The sequence below is a fragment of the Podarcis filfolensis genome (assembly GCF_964270895.1).
Source record: "Podarcis filfolensis genome assembly, chromosome: 2".
NCBI classification, from domain to species: Eukaryota; Metazoa; Chordata; class Lepidosauria; order Squamata; family Lacertidae; genus Podarcis; species Podarcis filfolensis.
The window spans coordinates 83,496,261-83,516,844 of NC_139605.1; the positions used below are offsets into that span (position 1 = coordinate 83,496,261).

General features: G+C 40.1%; 1 protein-coding gene across 5 annotated transcripts in view; it reads right to left on the reverse strand.

Moving 5' to 3' along the window:
- The window catches only part of MYH10 (myosin heavy chain 10), a 73,086-nt gene that overhangs the window by 34,401 nt on the left and 18,101 nt on the right, over nucleotides 1-20,584 (reverse strand). For 2 of the 5 annotated variants that reach the window (XM_083597661.1, XM_083597660.1), the window contains exons 4-13: nucleotides 16,766-16,793; nucleotides 14,487-14,589; nucleotides 11,987-12,016; nucleotides 10,799-10,816; nucleotides 8,307-8,399; nucleotides 6,456-6,519; nucleotides 4,261-4,359; nucleotides 2,998-3,141; nucleotides 2,348-2,443; nucleotides 455-573 (exon numbers count right to left, since the gene is read on the reverse strand). In XM_083597661.1, the coding sequence (XP_083453787.1) occupies nucleotides 455-573; nucleotides 2,348-2,443; nucleotides 2,998-3,141; nucleotides 4,261-4,359; nucleotides 6,456-6,519; nucleotides 8,307-8,399; nucleotides 10,799-10,816; nucleotides 11,987-12,016; nucleotides 14,487-14,589; nucleotides 16,766-16,793 (794 nt within the window). The remainder of the gene's footprint in view (nucleotides 1-454; nucleotides 574-2,347; nucleotides 2,444-2,997; nucleotides 3,142-4,260; nucleotides 4,360-6,455; nucleotides 6,520-8,306; nucleotides 8,400-10,798; nucleotides 10,817-11,986; nucleotides 12,017-14,486; nucleotides 14,590-16,765; nucleotides 16,794-20,584) is intronic. The other 3 variants (XM_083597664.1, XM_083597663.1, XM_083597662.1) reach the window with 2 other exon arrangements.

The following is a 20,584-nucleotide window of genomic DNA, read 5'->3' on the forward strand; positions in this document are numbered from 1 at the left end:
TATCCCACCCTTCATCCCAAAGGAGTATAAATGCCATATTCTAATTAAGATCTAAGCTTGAACGTTGTACCACCTAGACACAGAAGGCCAGCTATTATGTGGCTTTCTAATTTTTCTACAGACACACACATATCAAACTATATCTCACTGATCAACCACTGCACCCAGTGTACTGATGTTCAGTGTATTTGTCTCCTTACTTGGAACTCCAATGCTGAAGCTCAACTGAGAGGCATTGATGGGGATCCAGGCACTTTTGAAATGCCAGAACTAACTTGTCAGCAGTTTTGGGGCTCCAGGTGAAACCCGAGGCCTCATATGCAGTCTTACTATAACACACAGGATATTTAGCCACCCCCCAGGGCAAAGGGAAATGGTGAGAATGTTTGCTGGCCGGAAATTGGTGGCTACTTTGGGTGGAATAAGATTCAACATTTTGCATCACAGAGCTTACTTGTTCTTTGGTTTGTGCTTTCTGGACGTAGTCCCTGCCAACTTTAATGCGTGGAGTGAGTATTGCTCGAGTAAATTCCATTACATTCATCCCCAACAGGTGGCAGAGTTTCTGTGCAACTACAAATACAAACAATGCAATCAGTTACCAGAACCTCAACAACTGGTTTTAACACTGAATGTGTCCCCAAAAAGTATTTCCCACAGTTCCTAATGTTAAGGAACCCTTTCCAAGCCAACTTGTTTGACAATGTACCCCCTGTGTATTGCAGAGGACTCCAGTGAATGTTCTAGGCTGCCAACTCAGTTCATACAGGCTTAATGAGCCTTTGTACTACCCTACATGAACCAAGCGTACACCCTAGCTCACATTCAGCCACTGCCCTGCAGCTACATGTTGCAGGGGAATGCTGGCAATGGTGGACAAATTGACCTTCAAGGAAGTTTTTCCACCATTACTGAATCTATCAATGAGGAATCTCAGCATTTCCCAGAACAACATTTGAAAATCACTCAAGGAGTAACACCAGTGCAGTCGTACCGTGGATCCCAAACGCCTTGGTACTTGTCCGTTTTGGCTCCCGAACGCCACAAACCCAGAAGTGAGTGTTCCGGTTTGTGAACACTCTTTGGAACGTGAACATCCGACGGGGCTTCTGATTGGCTGCAGGAGCTTCCTGCAGCCAATTGGAAGCCGAGCCTTCGTTTTCAAATGTTTTGTAAGTCAAAAGGTCTTCCAGAACGGATTCTGTTCAACTTCCAAGGTACCACTGTACTTCACATTAATGAAAGGTAGGGTGATAAGTAAGCTCTGCAACTCAACAAGTGAAGCCTTCTGAACAACCAATGCAATAAGTTCATAATTCTAGCATTCATTCACCAGGAACGCATGCCTGGGTTTGCGTATAATAAAACTCTGTGTTAGCATATAATAAAACTATCACTGAAACTCTGTAGATTCAGGAAATACATATTACATACAGTTGTGCTTCATACATGTCCCAGCATACATTTTAACCAGTATTAAATGAGCGCTCGGAGGGGGGGGGATAATGAACCCACTCTGATGACAAAGCCAGTCACACACTACTCTATGCATTAACAAGTTCCCGTAAGAAATCAACTTAAGCACAAAGGGCTAAATGATACAGATGATCCTTGTCACAGAGAATACAAAAGTGAACTAAGAACATGAGAAAATTCCTACTTGTGTCAGGATTCCCCCCCCCCCATGATTAAGAGGAACATTAGACACAGATAGTATTAAATTATAATGGCAGTCCTAAGCATACCACCCTGTCACTTGAATGATCAGATTTTCTAAACTTAGCATTTATGGTCTCCAATTCTCCCAAAAGTCGTGTTTGGCTCCAGAATCACTGTCCCTGGCAGCATAATCACTGTATAGACCCAAGAAAAATAAACCGATTCAACTGCACATACCATTTTACTTGGGAGTTTTAAAGACTTTGCTGATAAGCTCTTAATGAGGTTAGAGTTCAAATACTTTTTCAAAGAGGAAATACCTCAACATAGTCTCAGGGATTCTGCAGTATTTAGTAGGTTTGGGGGTGGGGGGAACAAAACACAAGATGTGTGAACAGTACCAGTTTCTTAGTACCTGAAGGCTAGGACTTATCGCTACAACCACAGCTGCCTCTATATTGCAGGCATAACCAACATGGTGCAGGATGATGTGAGCTGCAACTCCCATCATCCCTGGCCGTGCTGCTTGGGGCTGATGGGAGCTGCAGTCTTCAATGTCTGAATGGCACCACATTGGCTATCCTTGATACAGAGGGAGCTGTTTCTTTGCAAGCATCTATGCAGATATCAATCACTGATGAAGAAAATAGACTAAATTTAAGTCTACTGTGCTTGTAAATATATCTACCTGTATTTTCTGGCATAGATGCCTGGTCGGTGTTTCGCTCTTTCTTGAAGGAAATGTTACCAAACTGCAGTACTGAGGATACCACTTTCAACATAGCTGGAGGCACACAAAAGAGCAGAGGACAAGAGCAGATAAATACATCGTGTATACATGTTTGACTGGCAGTCAAGTTCAGTATGAAAGAAGAATATCTAACTGGTTCAGGAAACCCACAGGACAGGCCCCCTCTGGTTCAGATCAGGTCATAGCTGTATCTGACAAGTCCAATGTTTCAACAAGTCAAGGTATGTCGGAGGCTCTACAAACCCTAAAATAAAGGTACTGAAATCCTACACTAGGGTAGTCCAGTTCTACACCAAGAAGTTATTACCTTTTTAAGGATTTATGCTACTCTTGTAGAGTTAATGAAATACATAATGCCCTGCCCGGACCATTAAAAGTCTCTGCCTTTTTAAGATTTTACTGCTCGTTATGTACACACTTTCAAGTCCATATTTAGAGCCATATACCATGTTTATTAAGCTGCGATGCCACACTATTCTAGATACAATACTGAACTTACTTTCTGCATTTTTACAAAAATGCTACAGGTTTTAAGTGTAAAAACACACATTTCCCCGCTTCAAAAACCGAAGCCATTTCAAACATACCCAAGATTTCATCATGAGAAAACCCCATGATATGCATGGCTTCCATTGTCTCTTGAAAGTTATCCTTATCTTGCTGGCCAGGAATGGGCACGTAGCCATTGGAGAGGAATCTGTAGTTATTAAACCCTTCAAGGAGTAAATCAGCTGTATTGAGGAGGAAAAACGCAAGAGATGTTTCTTCAAGACACGGGGCAAAGTAACTCTCCATTCATTTAATCCTAGGGTTGCCATATTTCAAAAAGGGAAATTCCTGACATCTGCAAAGTAGTTGGGCTTTTGTGGGGAACAAACCCAAATTGTTGAGCTTTTGAGGGGAAACCTCCCCCGAAAATAGCGATTTTAAGCTTTTGGAGCTGTTTCCACTGCTTTTTTCCATCATGTTGCCATACATCCGGGTTTCCCCTGACATTTTACCAATTTGGCAAAATTCCCCCCTGCACCATTTTTACACCCCAAAGCCAGGACATGACAGGAATTTTCCTGACGTATGGCAAGCCTATACAAGATGTTATGGCAGGCCAGTATTTTATTCTCTAACAATGACAAAGTTTAAAGAGTTCAGAGACCAATTCCCTAGTATTTATAAACTATTTTAAAACCCAGATTCATTTTCACATTGGGCTGGAAACAAACAAAAACTTTCGAGAGGACAAATGTAGACAAACAATATTTCAGAAGACACAAAAGTAAAAAATTAGTATCCTCAAAGAACATCTACATCTGGAATGCTGATGATCCCAAGAAGAAATGGAAGCCTTCTCACAATAATTTGTGCTTTATTTAAAGTGTAAATACCATGCTGCTTTGGCCTACCAACAGCACCTTGGCACTATTCCCAGCTTGAGTGCTCTTCTGTCCAGTGTGAGTTTGATAGCTGATGCCAGCACTCCTTTAACTGCCTGGCTTGAAGCTTACATGTTTCTGTCCAGCCAAGGGCTCAATAAATTTTATTAAGCTTTAGACTGCAATTGTCTGCTGGATCTGTTAATATGGCTGATGCAGATTTCATTGAGGCCTGCACCACTGCAGCATTCCAAACACAGAACCTTAACTCCAAATACAGAACTGAAGCCTAGCTGCAGAGTTCATTATTTAGGAATCACTCATCCAAGGTATCTTGGACAGCGCCAGTACAAATGACCTGACAAACAGAGCCATCTGTGCCCTTCACATATGCAAAAAGATAGTAAAACCGTGAAATCAATTCAGCTTCTGTTTAAATGCTGCAACTAATAAATTCAAAAGAATAATGCACTGACTCACCTTTCAAGTGTTCACCTGCCCCGGATAGAAGCTGATAGAAGATATGAAAAGTCCGCTCATCTTTGGCTTGACGGACGGCACGTGACTTTTCTAGTAGGTCTGAGCCAGAGCAATTAAGGATTTTAATAGACAACTATGCATTTTGGCCATGAAAAGGAAACAAACTCCTCCTAATTAACAACAGCAACCCCCCCACCCCATTTCTTTTCACACATTCTATTTTGCACTGGGTCTTCATCAGCACCAGAAATTCTCAGGGTAGAATTTGATGTGTGAGATTACTACCTCTAGAACCATTAGAGGTCCTACGCTTCTTCCAAATAGTCTGAGCTACATCCACCACGGGCTGCACTATTCATAAATAAATCCGATCAAAATTGTTTCCTTGAGTCTTAAAGAGAGAGAGAGCGCAAAATCCATAAATTAAGCAGAGGTGCAATACTACTTCACAGCCAGCTTAGAGGGAGACAAGGAGATGTCACTGAAAGGAGAGATAATATTCTCCTGGCATGTGGGTGAACTCCCTCTGAGCTTCCAGGCTGTGCATAAACTGAGAACTGCTCGTGCTTGGGCTACTAAATGCTATCAGGCTCTGATTCAGAAGATTCTGCAACCCATGATTCCTGCTTGCAATTGCTCAGTAGCAAGATAAATGCACTCTGCATATGCCAAGAGCCACAGGCCTTTTTCAAACTACTTAATCTTCCAGAGCTAAGCCCTAACAGAGGAGGCAGTTCTGGACATATAACCCTGCTATGAGTAAATCGTACTTTAGGGAAGACCTGAAGAAAATGAAGGAAATGTGACATTTTTAAATAATAATAATAATAATCTATTAAATTTGTTAGTCACTCTGTATCGTCCAGGTGAACTACAACCAACCAACCAACCAAATTAACAACAAAATAAAACCCCACATAGATAACATTAAAACTAAGGCGGTAAAGAAAAACATTAAAAAATTTCCACCAACTTCTAAAAGGCCACAGTTAAAAGGCCAAAGGCCTGGTTATAGAGGAAAGTTTTTGCATGGAGCCTAACAACAACAACAACAACTTGTTTTTTAAAAGAAGGTTGAAGGAAGAAAATAGTGTGGGAATGTGAAAAGAGCAATTGACGGAGCTAGATTTCAAAAGTATGTATTATAAAGGAAATATAAGGCAGAACAAAAACATGTAGTGTTAAAAAAAATAAGGCATGATGATCAAGGGAAGGGTAAGTATTGTGTAGGAAATATATATGCCATTTTGGGTAGGGGTGCATTTCAACAGTGAATTTCAACACAACAGAAAGGAGCAAGCTATACAACATCTGAGTCCATGAAGCCTAGATGCTCCATTTTTATTTGCTGACAGAATCATATGGCAAGCTCCTCTCTTGATTCTAGAATCTAGAGGCCCTTAAGAAGTTCATACTTCAGGGAGCTTTGCATAGTGTCGTGTCTCCAACCATGAAATTGGCATTTTGCTTGCATACTGTTTTTAAGCTGGCTATAACAGCTGAATGGATTTCAGAAAGGGAAAAGTAGGGAATTTGGAAGTGCAGCATATGTAGATTTGAGGAAAATGTGGTAAGTAATCAAAATGGTTGCAAGAACTCCATGCTAAATCTTCCACTTTCTGCATTCTGAACTGCAGACCTTTGTGCAATGGTCATAACCAGCCACAAAAGCTGTAGTTACTCATTTTAATTACTTCCCATCATATCTAGTCCATTGGTAATTTTCCCAGCAACAAAATCACCCAGGTGCAGTTTCAGTGTATACCAAGACAGAACACAGCCTTGTAACTCAGTCTTCAGATGACTCAACCGATGAAGCTTTATTTACTTCAGCAGAACCTGAGCCTATACAGTACTGAGAATTGGTATAAATGTTGACCAGCCTATTGTGGCATATTTTAAAAATTGTGTACCTTGCAAGTCAGGAGTGTGCACCAGAATTTCCTCAATATTAAGGTCTGTGCCTATTTGGCGCTTATTCTACAAACCAATAACGGAAGTGCAACTCTGCAGAAGCCCCAAGTTCTCCAACATAGCCACTGAAGAAGTGTCTACTGTATTTTAACCAAGTCATCAATACAGTTTCCCAAATAATCATCATCATCATCATCATCATCATCTATTTGTACCCCGCCCATCTGGCTGGGTTTCCCCATAATCAGAGTTTATCAAATGAGCTACTGAGAACAGGATACATGTTTCAATGTTGGCCCCAACAATATAACCAGTAACATCAAAATTTATTCTGATGAACTTGCCCTGTAGGAAAAACATATAAGAAATTACTACCTTACAAATTCAATGCATCCAAGTTTATTTAAACTGAGAAGAGAAGCAGCAATACCCTCAACTACAGCTACATTTTACCTTTACATCCATTAAATCAATGTTTGAATGTATTTCTTAGTGTATCACTATTATTACACTTCCATCAGGTGAAGATAATTCACAATGCATTTCTCCTTCAGGGGAGGAACTCTCTCTTATCAAATCAGAATTTAAAAACCTTCACTACTGGAGATTACTTCTATACAAAAATAAATCACCATCTGGACTGCATTAAACTACTCATTACAAAAATAGTGCCAGAGCCATTGGAGTGATTATGTTCACAACATCAATGCAGACTTAAAGGAAAAATGTAATAGGAAACAGATGCTTAAGGACTTTTACAGGAAAGAAACTTTACTGCATTCACGTCTTTGCGCCTCCTGTAAAAACTGAGCAAAACAGCAGCGCAGCCTGCGAACTTCTAGCCAATGTCCTATCTGTGGAGCTACCATTAGGTTTCAGATAGTACGTCTGAGAAGAAGCCTAATTACATCTACTCTACTCTGCAATGCCATCATACTTTGGACAGATTGGGATTTGGTTGATCTAACTCATCCCAACCCAGTTACAAGAAAAGGCCTCTCATTTGTTTTTTTACATACTCTTGGCTGTGCTTACGAATATTAAAAGATGTAGGCCACAATGTGTTTTGCAATGTCATTCAGTGAATTCACAGCCGAGATAAAATATTTTAACTAGGGACTCACAGCTTGTGCTCTTTGTCACGATGCTAAACTTTTTTGGTTTATTTTGTTATGACATTTATGCCCCGCCTTTTATATTGTCCAAGGAGCCAAGGATGGTGTACATGCTCCTCCTCATCCCAATTTTTATCCTCTCAACCACCTTCTGAGGAAGGCTAGGCTGAGAGGGAGTGTGACTGGCTCAAGGTCACCCAATGAGCTTCATGGCCGAGTGGGGACTGGAACCCTGGTCCCTCAGGTTCTGGCTCCACCATTCTAACCTGCATGTACTGTATACGCACACCTACAGGGTACTACTGATGCTCAACTTGTAGTAGTCATTGAAAGTTTATAACGAAAGCAAGATTGGAAGGCTAGTCATAAGCTAAATAAACGGAGTGACTATACGCTGCCACCTCTCTTCTTCTAGAGAATGAGGTAACAAATTGGTTCTTTCTGTTGTAAGCTTCAGCTGTTACATGACTTGCTCGTGGAAAAATTAACACTGAGCTCTTTTTTTTTAAAAAAAAAATGTATCATAGGTAAACATGGAACTTAATCGGGAGGGAATTGCTTATTTATCCAAGGCATGTTTACACCAACACAACAGGGGATGGACTCATTTAGACTGCAATGCTACACCCAGTAACTGCAGAGTAAGCTCCATTCAACTCAGCTGGACTTCTAACTAGGCATGTATTGGATTGCACTGTTAGACCAGTAACTGGCACAGACACTGGTACTTATCTGAGAATATACAAGGGCTGGAATATACTCAGACAATGATCTAAAATTTCATGCACCTGAATCAAGATTTGTTTTGGCCCAAGTGTTATGTATCTTTGTAATGCAAGTTTGGTTGCTCCCAGCGTTAAGTCTGGGCACTGAAGACCAAGGTTAGTGGAGGGGGGATTCTCCCCTCCCCAAAGAGAAGAACTACTGCATTTCAACAGGTTTCTTAAGAGTAGATCTGCCTAGAAAAAATAGTTTAGCATTTAATTAAGGTTGTTTGGTTTAAATTTAAAAACTTACAAAACGAGAGGAATTATCATTTTTCACAGTCTTTGCATTCCCAAAGGATTCCAAAATGGGATTGGCCTGTAGAAGCTGACGTTCCAGTTCACCCTGGAAAAAAACAACAAACCACAGACACAAACACAAAGTTAGGCAACTCCAATCCAAGAGCAGCACAATTTCCCAGGTGTGGTTTCCGTTTTCAATTGCCTTGACCCCATATGTCTTCTCAATACAGCATCTTCAAAATATGCTTAATGCTGTTAACAGTTGAGATGGACGACATTATAAAAAAACAGTTGGAAAATATGGTATTAAAAACTAAAGAAATAGATACAATTTACGTTAGGGCTAATGGATAAAGCACAGGGTTGACAAACTGCCACCTTTCAGGCAATTTTTGAAGACAAAAATGATGCTCCATCTTCCACTGAGATCAGTATCTGAGGCAGCTAAATGGCCTGACAAAGTATACGTCAGTAATGCACAAAGATTTTTTTAAAAAACTTTGTGAAGTAGACATTTATCATTTTAACTAATCATCTGTGCAGCACAGATTTCTGCTCCCACATCTAAACAAAATTTATAGGATTGTTTTAGACTGAAGTGAGCAGTGTTGCCTTAGCTCTGGCTATTCTCAAACTTGAGGTGAAACAGTATTTCAGCTACAAGAACAGATCACACAACTAATTTTGCAGTTTTTTTAGAAAGGCTTTTAAGTCTGAGTTGCAAGCTCAGACATGTCTGGGAGAATTCTTTTCCCACTGCTGTCCATGTTAACACCTGTGTGTATCCATTAGCCCAATGAGGAGTCAAGTTGGTGAAAGATGAGATTTTGCTGCCATGTCTTGGATAGCAAAGGTGTGTGGCAGAGTGGAATTGTATCTGTAATATAATTGCAAAATTAATATTAGCACCGCTAATAGGTTTGCTTTTTCCAGTCAATCTTGTTTGTAAAAAACGTATGAACCTAGGTTACCTAACAGTAAGTGGCCTCCATTCAACTGCTTTGAAATACCAATACTTCACAGTACGATTGGTTTTGTTTGGTCCCAATTATATATATGTTGATTTCTGCCTACTGTTAGTTAATGTTTGTACAGTACCTTTTTAGAAGTGCATTATCTGAACAGAATTATCGCTTAGTTTCTTGACTGAACATTCTCTGCTTATCCAGCTAACATCAAACACTCACTGGTTTCAGAGAAGCAAGTGCTTAACTCTCCTGTTGGAGTTAAACAAGTGAGCTTTATACAGGATGAGTCTTTTAAAAGAGGCCCCATGGAACATGTGTACTCTGTATCCACGGGGCCTCTTTTAAAGGTCTCACCCTGTATATGCAGAAGAATGTAACGTAATTTCAACATGCTTTTTCTAAATGTTTAACTAAGACTACACCATTCTATCTATAGTAAGAGGAAGTGCAAGGCTGGATGATATCCACGATAAAAAAAACACCTTTCATACAGGAAAGTCACATATTGTTGCCTTTTGCATCTTAACTCTACATGGCAGGTTCTTGCTAGTTCCTCCTTTCTAAGAGATTATCCAGCAAAATGCCTTTCAATGGGCACTGAAAAGCACAAAAACGAAACAAAACACAGAAACCAAGTAATAGGGGCTCAAACAGCTAGTTCAGAGTCAATTCAAGTGAGCACACATCTGTCAAGCAGAAAAGGTTGTAAATTGTTTGTAAACAATATGAACTGCAGAAATGAGCTCTATGGAGTCTGCAGGAATACATCTAGTCAAGAATGGAGTTTATCTCAGTTTGGACAGTTACAAAAAACTGAAATACGCCAAGATAAATCATTTCATGGATTACTGATGCTACCTCCTGTTACAGTCCAAGCACACTAGCATAGTGTCCCTTTAGCTGTTCTCAGCAAGCAAAATCAAATTTCAGACTCCACTGAAGAAAGACATTCATTTGCACACACCCCTAAGTGTCTGATCAGTACAACAGTTTAATCTGTTATTTTAGTCTCTATGAAGTCAGATCTTGAGGTTTGTACAAATGAGGAACTGGTAGCCCTCCATATCTTGTGTACTACCAAGTCCCATCAGCCCCAGCCAACATGGTCAGGGATGACAGGACTCTAGCAAACATGGAGTGTTACAGGTTCCTAGTCCCTGATATGAACATTTCAAAATAGGTTTCCTAGTTATTCTTACTTATGGCCCTAAAATGACTGGCACGCTTGTCTTGGTGTCATGCATCAGTCCCATGTGAGGAAACAGATAAGAGGCATATGGAGACCACCATCCTATTCTGCAATGTATCACAGAAGCTTGAAACCAAAGGCAAGATCTACATTGGCTTTCACACATAAATTCAGGGAGATCTTGGAAAAAGCATCCAAAATATTGTGAAGGTGTGGTAACATGCAATATATTCATGCAAATCAACAGTGTAATGATAGGTAAGAGAGGCTTTGCTCTCAGCATCCCTGTGATTTGACTCATTTTGAGAGCGGGGTGAGAAGCTAGAAGAGCTACATGCTACTCACATACAACAGGGATCCACTCTGCAGTTCAAAATGACAATGAAACAGAATGTTAATGGTTATGAACTTATGAAACCTACAGAAACACACTGGGATTAAAAATACAAAATGGCTTTACTGGGTTCCTATAGGAGAGTTCACTCAGATTTTTAATATAGAAAATCTGTTATCAGACCCTTCTTCAACTTCACAGTATAAAATAAACCTGATGAATATGGCACCAGGTAGCAAAAACTTTTATCTTGTTTAATCTGGTTGCATCATCAAGGAGATCCATCCATGTTTTGCTCTGCACTCGAAGAGTTATTCTCCAGTTACCCTAGTCTATGGATAAGAAGTCATTCAAGCTCTCCTACTGATTAAGCAGTGGCCCATAAGGGTTATAGAGGGACGAGCTATAACAGAATCTGTTTGTATGCTTTTTCATAGAAAGTAAACAGCATTAGCCTTTCCCTTGCTAATACAACCAAAGTTGCTGAAGGTCACATATTGGACCAAACAGCTAACCAGTCAACCAAACCATAGGTGGTTCAACCTTCAGCAGTACTTAGGCTGCTCCTAAAATCCACATGCCAAGAGAGTCACAGCAAACTCCTATTCATTCAAAAAAATCTTAGTTTCAACTTCAACACCTGTACATAGTACAAGGCATCACTTCAAGACATTATACAGGAAGTAATAGGTCACTTATTTAATTAGGCAGGTGACAACTTGAGTCAGAAAAGAATGGGGAGAAAGAAGAAACCAGAACAATCAGTCCTGGGATTTGCATGCCCTCTTTCCTCACTGGCCTCTAGAACTAAGAATCTATGCAGTCAGAGTTTACTGTACCAGCCCTAGGGCGACTGCAGTTCAGATTTATCCTGAGCCACAGGAAATCTAGGCATACCAGCACTAAAACACTCCTGCTTTCCCCATATAGTCAGCAAAATATGGAACAATAATGCCCAGCAATCTGGGAGAATCTGTGCCTGACTACTTTGTCAGTTACACTGAGTGATATGCACGCTCAAAGGACAATTATATCGGTGTTTCTGTACATGTGCAATAATGAAGTTTACTCTTAGCTGCATGCCTGTACCAGAAATTACTTGTATACTTATATTGGATGTTGACAGGTAGTCTCCTAAAAATGTAAAACAAGAATGATTAAGCCTATATAAAGTTTAGAAGCATAAAAAAGACACTTGCCTGGTGCTTCACTGGCTTAGGTGACTCGGGCTGTTTGTTGTAAACAAACAAATTCACATGTTAGCAAATCTGACCTTGCCTTCCCATCCATCACCAAGTTTTCACTCTCATATGCATGCTAGTATATTTTCTTTAGCCACTATGTTCATCGTGGCAACAGCTAAATTTTAGCCAGATAGAATTAAATGTGAACTTCTTCATTCAAGGAAAGCTGAAGATCTAAAAGTATTTTTTTCATCTTATTTCATGACTCCAGGTCTGATACTGGCTTCTTTTAGAAAAGGTATAGCTTGGTAATACAATATACACTGTATGCTCTCAAGACTTAATTAAATACAATGTTTCCAAAAGGTTCTGACCAAAAAAAAATCCACCTAGAATTTTTATTTTCTGGATCACATAGAAGTCTCTAGGCAGTGTATTTAGTTTCCTTTGCCAGGATTCAACAGGCCTGGTGTGCATTCAGGGCCTCTAACATGCATACAGATGTGTGCATGTAAGAGCTGCTCTTATCCTTTGTGAGATGATGTGTGCAATGTTTTGCATGTGCAGGGGAATTCCTAACTTGGAAGAAAACACAACACCAATGTGTAGAACTCCTTATGTGAATCAGAACGCTATATCACTCTAGATTATTTCCCAAACTTGGGATACAGTAGCACACAAATTGCCAAAGTTTACATATGGGTACCGTGCCACACAAAAAAAATTCCAAAACCCAACAAACTGAGATGTAGTTTTCTTTATCCATAATGCCTTTTATCAAAATTGGATTATCCACACAAGGGATGCTAAATAAAACCTATTTATTAAAGATGCAATGTCAAATACTGGTTCATAGAAAGCAACACAGCTAAGACCAATGGTAAAAAATTCAATCCTGTGCTTCTATGACATCAATTAGACAACTCAAGTACTCATTTATATTGCACTATACAATGAATATTGTGGGCAGATAAAGCCCATGTTCCGAAACATGGTGCCTTCTTCACAGCTATAAGGCAATAGCAGTTTAAAGAACACCGTGCTCTACAATTGTTTGTCAAAACAAGAAAAAGTTTCGGAAGGCAACAGTAGAGAGTTTTCAGATGCAAGTTACACAAACAGATGCTTAATTGTTGCAAGCTGTAGAATTAAAGGAGGGTAGCAACTAAATACCCTAATAGTTCTAAAGCTACAGAATGCGGTATGCCTTCACAGCGTCTTCAGAGGTGATTTAATGATGTTCCATTTCTCACTTCCCCATAAAGCAGGAAAGGTATATCTGCTCTGCACGTGCATACATACAGTGTACACACAAACCTATATCACCAGAACTAGTGGAAACCAAGGTATGGACTGCCAGGGATAGAGGGTATGTTTTGTGCCCAACTACAACACCATCCCAAATTCATTATTCTTCTGCCAAAAAGGGTTAATCAACCATTCATTCACATGAACAACATGAAAAGTGTATACTCAGATACCATTTTGGTATGGGACTAAACCCCAGTAACAGAAGAAGGGACTGGTTTTATGTCCTATAATTCATCTTGCTGTAGATTTTGCTCCACAAAACTCATTGCTAGCCTTTGAGATCCAAGACAGTTCCATGAATAATCCTTCCTTGGATTCCATTTTTTTGGGGTATGCTCAAGTACTGGTCTTCAAGTGGTGGGCTGGGACCCACTAGTGTGCTGTGTCCTGAGTCAATGTGGGTTGTAATAGCTGGGACTATTAGGATGCAAATATGTGGCAAAATTTAAGAAATGGGTCCCCAAATGCATATTTGGGTTAAAAGTGGTTCCTGGAACTGAAAACTTAAAAGTTACCTGTGCTAGAGTTAACAGACTAATTTTTTTAGTCCCTAGTTACAGGGCACATCTCTATCTAGAGGAATAGCAGGCAGCCAGCTGCACACTAAAAGCAATAGCATGATGTATCTGGTACAGGATCACTTGAAGGCTCCCTTACATCTCAAATATACATCACAAAAATCCTTATGCTAACAGCAAGAACTTAAGGAGACATTGCAATATCCAAGAGAGCACAAAAGTGGGGCAATGAATTTTCATTCAAGAACATGTTTTGCTTTGCTACATAACTTAGCATATGGCACCACAAAAACTAACACCAACGGTGTATTGTACAATACATATTTCTATTTTAAGAATTCATTATATCAACACACACATATAACAGCAAGAGGGTTGTTATGTACACATAGCAATTTGAAATCTACCAAGCTGGCATCCAACTGTTTATGCTTTGTAACTTCTAATAGAGTGCAATTGTAACACAACTATTAGGTGGCTATTCCCTTAAACTAAAGCAAGCTCTTTGTTGAATGGATAATGAAGCAAACAACAGTGCTTACAAACTGATTCCAACGTTAAGTGGCCTGTTTTTCAACACTTGTTTATCAAGGACAGGGTCTCGGAAGCAGACTTCAAAGCAAGGTATTAACCTTATTTACAGAATACAACAATTACAAATTAAGGAAATACCATGTAAAACTTACAGGAATATTGTGGTCCTTTCTTCCTTTATGAGAGGAAGCAACATGTGCAAGATACTGAATGACTTTCTTGGTGTTTTCTGTTTTCCCAGCACCTGATTCACCTCTGCAAGAACACACATAATTTAAAGCTAGATTTGTGGAAGAGAAACAACAATCAGGCTTTCACTACAACTTAATGTCTTGGATAATTTTATTAATGCCAGGTTTGGACAACTGCAAGGTACTTTCTGGTTCCCGAGATGTGAAAAGATGCTGAATTGTGTTGTTCAGTAGTGAGTTTTATGTAAAACCACTGTTGTACAGCAGATACACTTGGTATTGAGAGCACTTTTCACTGAAGGAACTCTCCCTGTCAATGAGGCAGCTTGCTGTTCCAACTGAATATACACTAAAGGTATTTCAGTAAGAACTTTGATGGTGGATTTTAAATAATGAAAACCAGACATTCCGAGCTAACTTCTAAAAGCACTCTTCAGTCACCCAATGGTAAAGAATGAAAACTCTAGTGAGTTTGGGATAGTTCAGTCAGTAGAGCATGAGACTTAATTTCAGAGTTGTGGGTTCAAGCCCCACCTTGGACAAAACACTCCTTCATTGCAGGAGGTTGGACTAGATGACCCTCATGGTCCCTTCCAATTCTACAATTCTATTTGAAGTCACCTCCGCCACTCAGGAAATACCATTTGAGTCTCCTTCACCACTCAACTGTGGGATGCTGTGATCCAAGAGTCCTGTCCTGCCCTGCCCCATTAAGATTGACAACTGAAGCATAGCAAGAATCAAAACATTCAAGTTTGTCACTCCTGTTTCAATTGCTTAGGAAAAATGAAAGATGAGATAGTGACATACACGCTGAGAATCAAAACAGGAATCTCCTGGAACAATACATAAATTTGCACAACCATTCTCAAGTTGCCCGATATAAGACTTCTTCAAACATGAATATGTATTGCTGCATATAAAGCAGTAACTTGAGAAAGAGCCCCAAGTTTCCTTATGCTTTTTGGAGTAACAGAATTTAAAGGATCTAGCTAAAGGGTGGTGAATACTTCATGTACAATATCCAAATTACTGCTATTTATTTCATATGGTCCATCTAGCTTGCACATATATGAAAAGAAAAAAAGCATAACTTTAAGCAGGTATTCAACGTGTCAAGCGTAGGTTCTATTCTCTTTATAAGCAGTGGCTGCAAAGCTGAAAATGAAGTTAATTCTCTGCCCCCCCCCCAATAGTGTATTGTTGCCAGATGGTGAACTATACAAGATTTCCTGGAATAGGAATACTTGATGAAAGAGGACACACACACTCCTGGTCTTTAGAACACTTTTGGATCATTCCATGACTGATGTTGGATTTTCACATTTCACTGCCAAATAGACTTGTTATATACTGGAGACATATGTTCACCGATATTAACTTATTAGTTACGTATGGGGTTCCCACTGACTAACCCAAAACTTTTACATTTTTCACTGGTTTTATTATGTGACAAATGATCCTCAGAAGACAGACTGAAGACCTCAATAGTCCTCTCATCTCCTCCTGTATCTTCAGTGCCTTTGCCTCTTGACTTCTGTATTCCTTATGAATCTGTGAATTATGAGTAGAAGATGTTTGAGGTAAAAGACAGTGACTGCCTTGGCGACCATGCGAATGGCACAGATAGTGTGAGGTGGGGTTACTGCCCTTCACTATACCCCTAAATAGCTGGAAGACACTCTTCCAGATCTCACATGCATGATATGCTTAGATTTATAGCCTAATCCAGGCATAGAAAAACTTTGGCCCTCCGGATGTTTTGGCCTACAACTCCCATGATCCCTAGCTAACAGAACCAGTGGTCAGGGATGATGGGAATTGTAGTCCAAAACATCTGGAGGGCCGAAGTTTGCCTATGCCTGGCCTAATCCATCCTAAAGCCATGATAGCAAGCAGCAGCAAGAGTTGGCTCACAACAGGAGCTAGAATAACAGTTGCGAGAGCAAGCAGTGAACTGTGAAGTTCCCAGTTCCAAGCTCACCTCCATGAAGGCACTGGACACACTAGATCCAGTTCCTACTAAGGCAGGAATGCCACAGCCGGCCTCCTGCAAAGGAACTGCAGTACATAGTTTGGTAATAATGATCTCTGCCACCCGTGAGATTGTTCAGTGAATAAGGTTAAATGTTAACTCTTGTGTAACTCATCTTAGGAGCCCCTGTTCCCAGTGAATCTGACAAATAGTAGTCATCACACTATCACAGAACAAAGCTAGGCTCCAAAATGTATTTACTTACGTGCAAAGAATTGATTGGTCCTCACGATCTGCAAAGGAAAAGGGAACGATTTATGATTGACATTTTGGTGCACATATTTTGCTAATAAGGTACGCAGAGACAGAAAACTCGAGAGGAGGGAGAGTAAAGGTGACAAGAATTTGCCAGGAATAGCTAGAACCTTAATATTATCCAAACGCAAATTCTCACCTCTGTAACATCCATCCACAACCCCCCTAATTTTTAAATCAAATCACCCAGACAAGGTGAGTGTCTGGTAGGCACATGTATATATGCAGTCCTTCAGGCACCCTCGATTTAAACTATGGAAGACTTATAAGGTTAAAACATGCCCTGAATTGAGCCTGAAAGTGGTGTTAACGTAAACAAAGGTCATACAAGGTACTAACCGAACAAGGTTTGACCTATATGCTGCCAAGGCTCGCTATTTTATACTACCGCTGACAAAAGGGCTCTCTGCATAAGTCCACAGTAGAGAGACAAGAATGTCACCACTTCAACAAGCCTACCATACATCCCCCCCCCCTTTGGAGCTACCAGCCTTTTGGGGACAAGTAAGCAAATTTGGAATTTTGAGCAAGTGCCATGGGCACCAGTCACACAAAGTGGCTGCTGTAGGGGTAAAGCATAACACAGAATAGTTATGGCATTTTTTAAAAAGACAGGAGCACAAAATAGTCACACCACCAGTGGGAAATACCTATATTAGCTGCAACTTTCTTTGCTCAGAAAGCAGCTCATTGCACCTCTCCTCTGTTAAGAATAGATGGGAATGTGGATGTCCAGTCCTGGCATCTAATAAAATATGGGCATGTTTCAGAGGTGTGTGTTCAGTGTAGGAGAGGGCTGAGCAAGTGTAAACAGGAACTGAGCAGGAACAGAAAACAGTTTCTTGTGCATTGTGGATTTCTGAAGGCGTATTTACTGTGACCTCACAAAGGCACCATGGGAGGTACAGCCTGTGACTGCCGAAATGGCCGGAAAACCTCATATGCAAGCAAAGCAAAGAAAAATAACTATTTGAACAACTATACAACCTAGCCTCCTCTGGAAAGAGCTCTTTCAGCAAATATTGTTGAAGTTTGGTATCGAGGTGCCAACCAGTCTCATTTCACCATACCTTTTTTCTCATTTCACCATACCTTTTTTTTTTCAGGGACTGCTCATACAATGTATATATTTTCGACATAACCAGCTGGTGAAAGATTTGAAATGAAAACTCGTAATTTTAAAATACTGCCTTAAAGGTGATGTGTCGTGTCAGATACAAGCCCTATCCACTTAGAAAGATTAATGTTTAAACTTATATTTGTAGAAGAAATGTTAGCATATTGAAAAGCACACAGAGATATAAACTAATGTAGTACCCTTTGGGAATCCTTCAACAATAAGCAGAAATAAATGCAGCTGTTACACATCACTTTGACATTCATGGAACACAAAAATATGGTTATGTTATAGCAGCAGATAATTTATAGGGCTGTCTATGTCTGCACAGAGCAAAGGATGGAGACTTAAGCATTATTTCCTTTAAAGAAAATTTATAAAGGCTGCTAGAATGCTTTTGCCTCATTTCTGCCACCAACAGCAGACTGCAAACTGAGCCAGGAGTAGAATATGAAGCAAGAGAAGAGCACAGTTTGGACTGGGCTTCTGGGGTAATTTAGAAAATAGAAATAATGAAAAACAAAGCAAATGGCTGGAGATACTTTGGAGTAACTAGTAGACTGTGCTACACAACATATGACTGTGCTACACAACATATGAGCTTTTCCACCAATTTCCCTAGTGATCAGAAGATTAATTCATTCTTTACTAGCCACAAAAATCTTGGGCAAAGGGAGACTTACTATTACAATTTGTATTCTAATTCACCATCAATGCATGGGCAGCAACTTCCACTTTTCCCTCTTTATTAGCATTGCTCTTCATTTTTTTAAATTTTTTTTTTGAGGGAGAGGACAGTGTTTAACATTAAGCCTTGTAAAGACAAAAACCCAAGTGTTTAGACCAGGCATCCCCAACCTTCGGCCCTCCAGATGTTTTGGACTACAATTCCCATCATCCCTGACCACTGGTCCTGTTAGCTAGGGATCATAGGAGTTGTAAGCCAAAACATCTGGAAGGCCGAAGGTTGGGGATGCCTGGTTTAGACCAACACTGCTTTGGCAGTTATAACTTTAAAGAGCTTTGAGTTGACATAAGACTTGGGGACTAGGACACTCCTCACCATAATGACCAGCTACAATTGCTTTTGTGTTGATACAGCAGAAAAGGAGATGTTGGCCTTTCAATACTTAAAAAACCCACAAGGAAGTATGCTTCTAGGAGAACGATATCAGAAAAGCTTTGTGTGGGAAAATTTAAATGAGAATTTACCTGACAGGATTTATCTGCTAAAGTTCATCATAAGCTATTTCCTTCTTTTAATTATTTATAGTTTCTACATTTCTGTTTCTTGAACAAAGAAAGACTGTGCACCTTGTGTGTCTGTAACAGGGTAATAAAAAGGATAGCCTTTCATAACGAATCTTTTTTCATTTTAATCTGCAGTGCTATAGAACTCAGGAGAAGTAAAGCCAATTGAGTATCTCCATAAATGAAGTGCAAGCTCCTTCATGGGAGGAAGCGTTTGCTGCCAGCTCCACATGGCTGGTAGGCAGCAAGCAAGCAAGCTGGGCCATAAGGCGAGTAGGAAAACCACCCCTGCCATTTCTCTCACCCACAAACATCCTTCCAAACCAACTAGAATGCAACAGTGCAGGCCCTTCTAGTTCCAGCAATTATTTTGCATCACTCTGCCATTCCCATCTCCCGCATCATACAGGGTCACCAACACAGCCCCCACAGGTAAAATGAATGAAGACCTTTGTGAGCGCCTGTGAAGCCAAAGGCACCAGGTTGGTGATCCTCACACTAGGTGATCTTGGGCCAGTCATTACGTCTCAGCCTAACCTGGGATCTTCTGAAGAAATACTATTGCTATGAACTGCTTGGAGGAACACAATACGTCCCCCACCTTCCTAGTACTGTACTATGTCATTAAACCAATACAGAGAAGTATGTGTGTGTGAGAATACTGGACAGCTTGAAAAATAACTATTAATAACAATGCCAATGAAACTAGGTTAATCATGACCCCAGCTTGGCAATATAGTTTACAGGAAACTCATTCAACATTAAACTGTTTTTGTAAGAGTTAACAGACTCCATCCTCTAAATACAGCATGCCCAAAGCAGACATACACAAATGCCAGAAAAGTAATGCCAATGTTTATACAAGGGCAGCTATTACTTTTAAACCTAGTTATAAAACTTTCAGAAACACTTGTCTGAACACAACTCATTTTGAAAAATGAAGTTAGTTTATAAAGAGAACTCTGGAGTTAATTCATGTTCATAATGTAGCCAAAGTGTATTACTGGACATGCACGCAAGAACATCAGTTAAGAAATTTTGTACCCTGACTAAGTTTATCAAGAGTTACTTATTTTTACAAGCTTCTTTCAGTTGGATTTCATGCATTAATGTTTAATAGAACAGTTACGTCCAGTAGCATCTAGCAAGGCAGCACAGGTAGTAATGCGCTGTTAAGCCATCTTCCCAATGCCAGGTATCATTGCCAGTTATTGAGAGGGGGGAGACAAGGCACTGGAGAGCTCAGCATGGCAGGATTGCCTCTGCTGTTGCACCTGTACACCACTAAGCTCTCCACTGCCCTGCCCTTCTACGTAACCAGCAGCAATGAAGTACTGGGAAGTCAGGTGAGCAGCACAGCCCAACCCACACTGCCACACCAGCCACTACAGGTTAACTCAC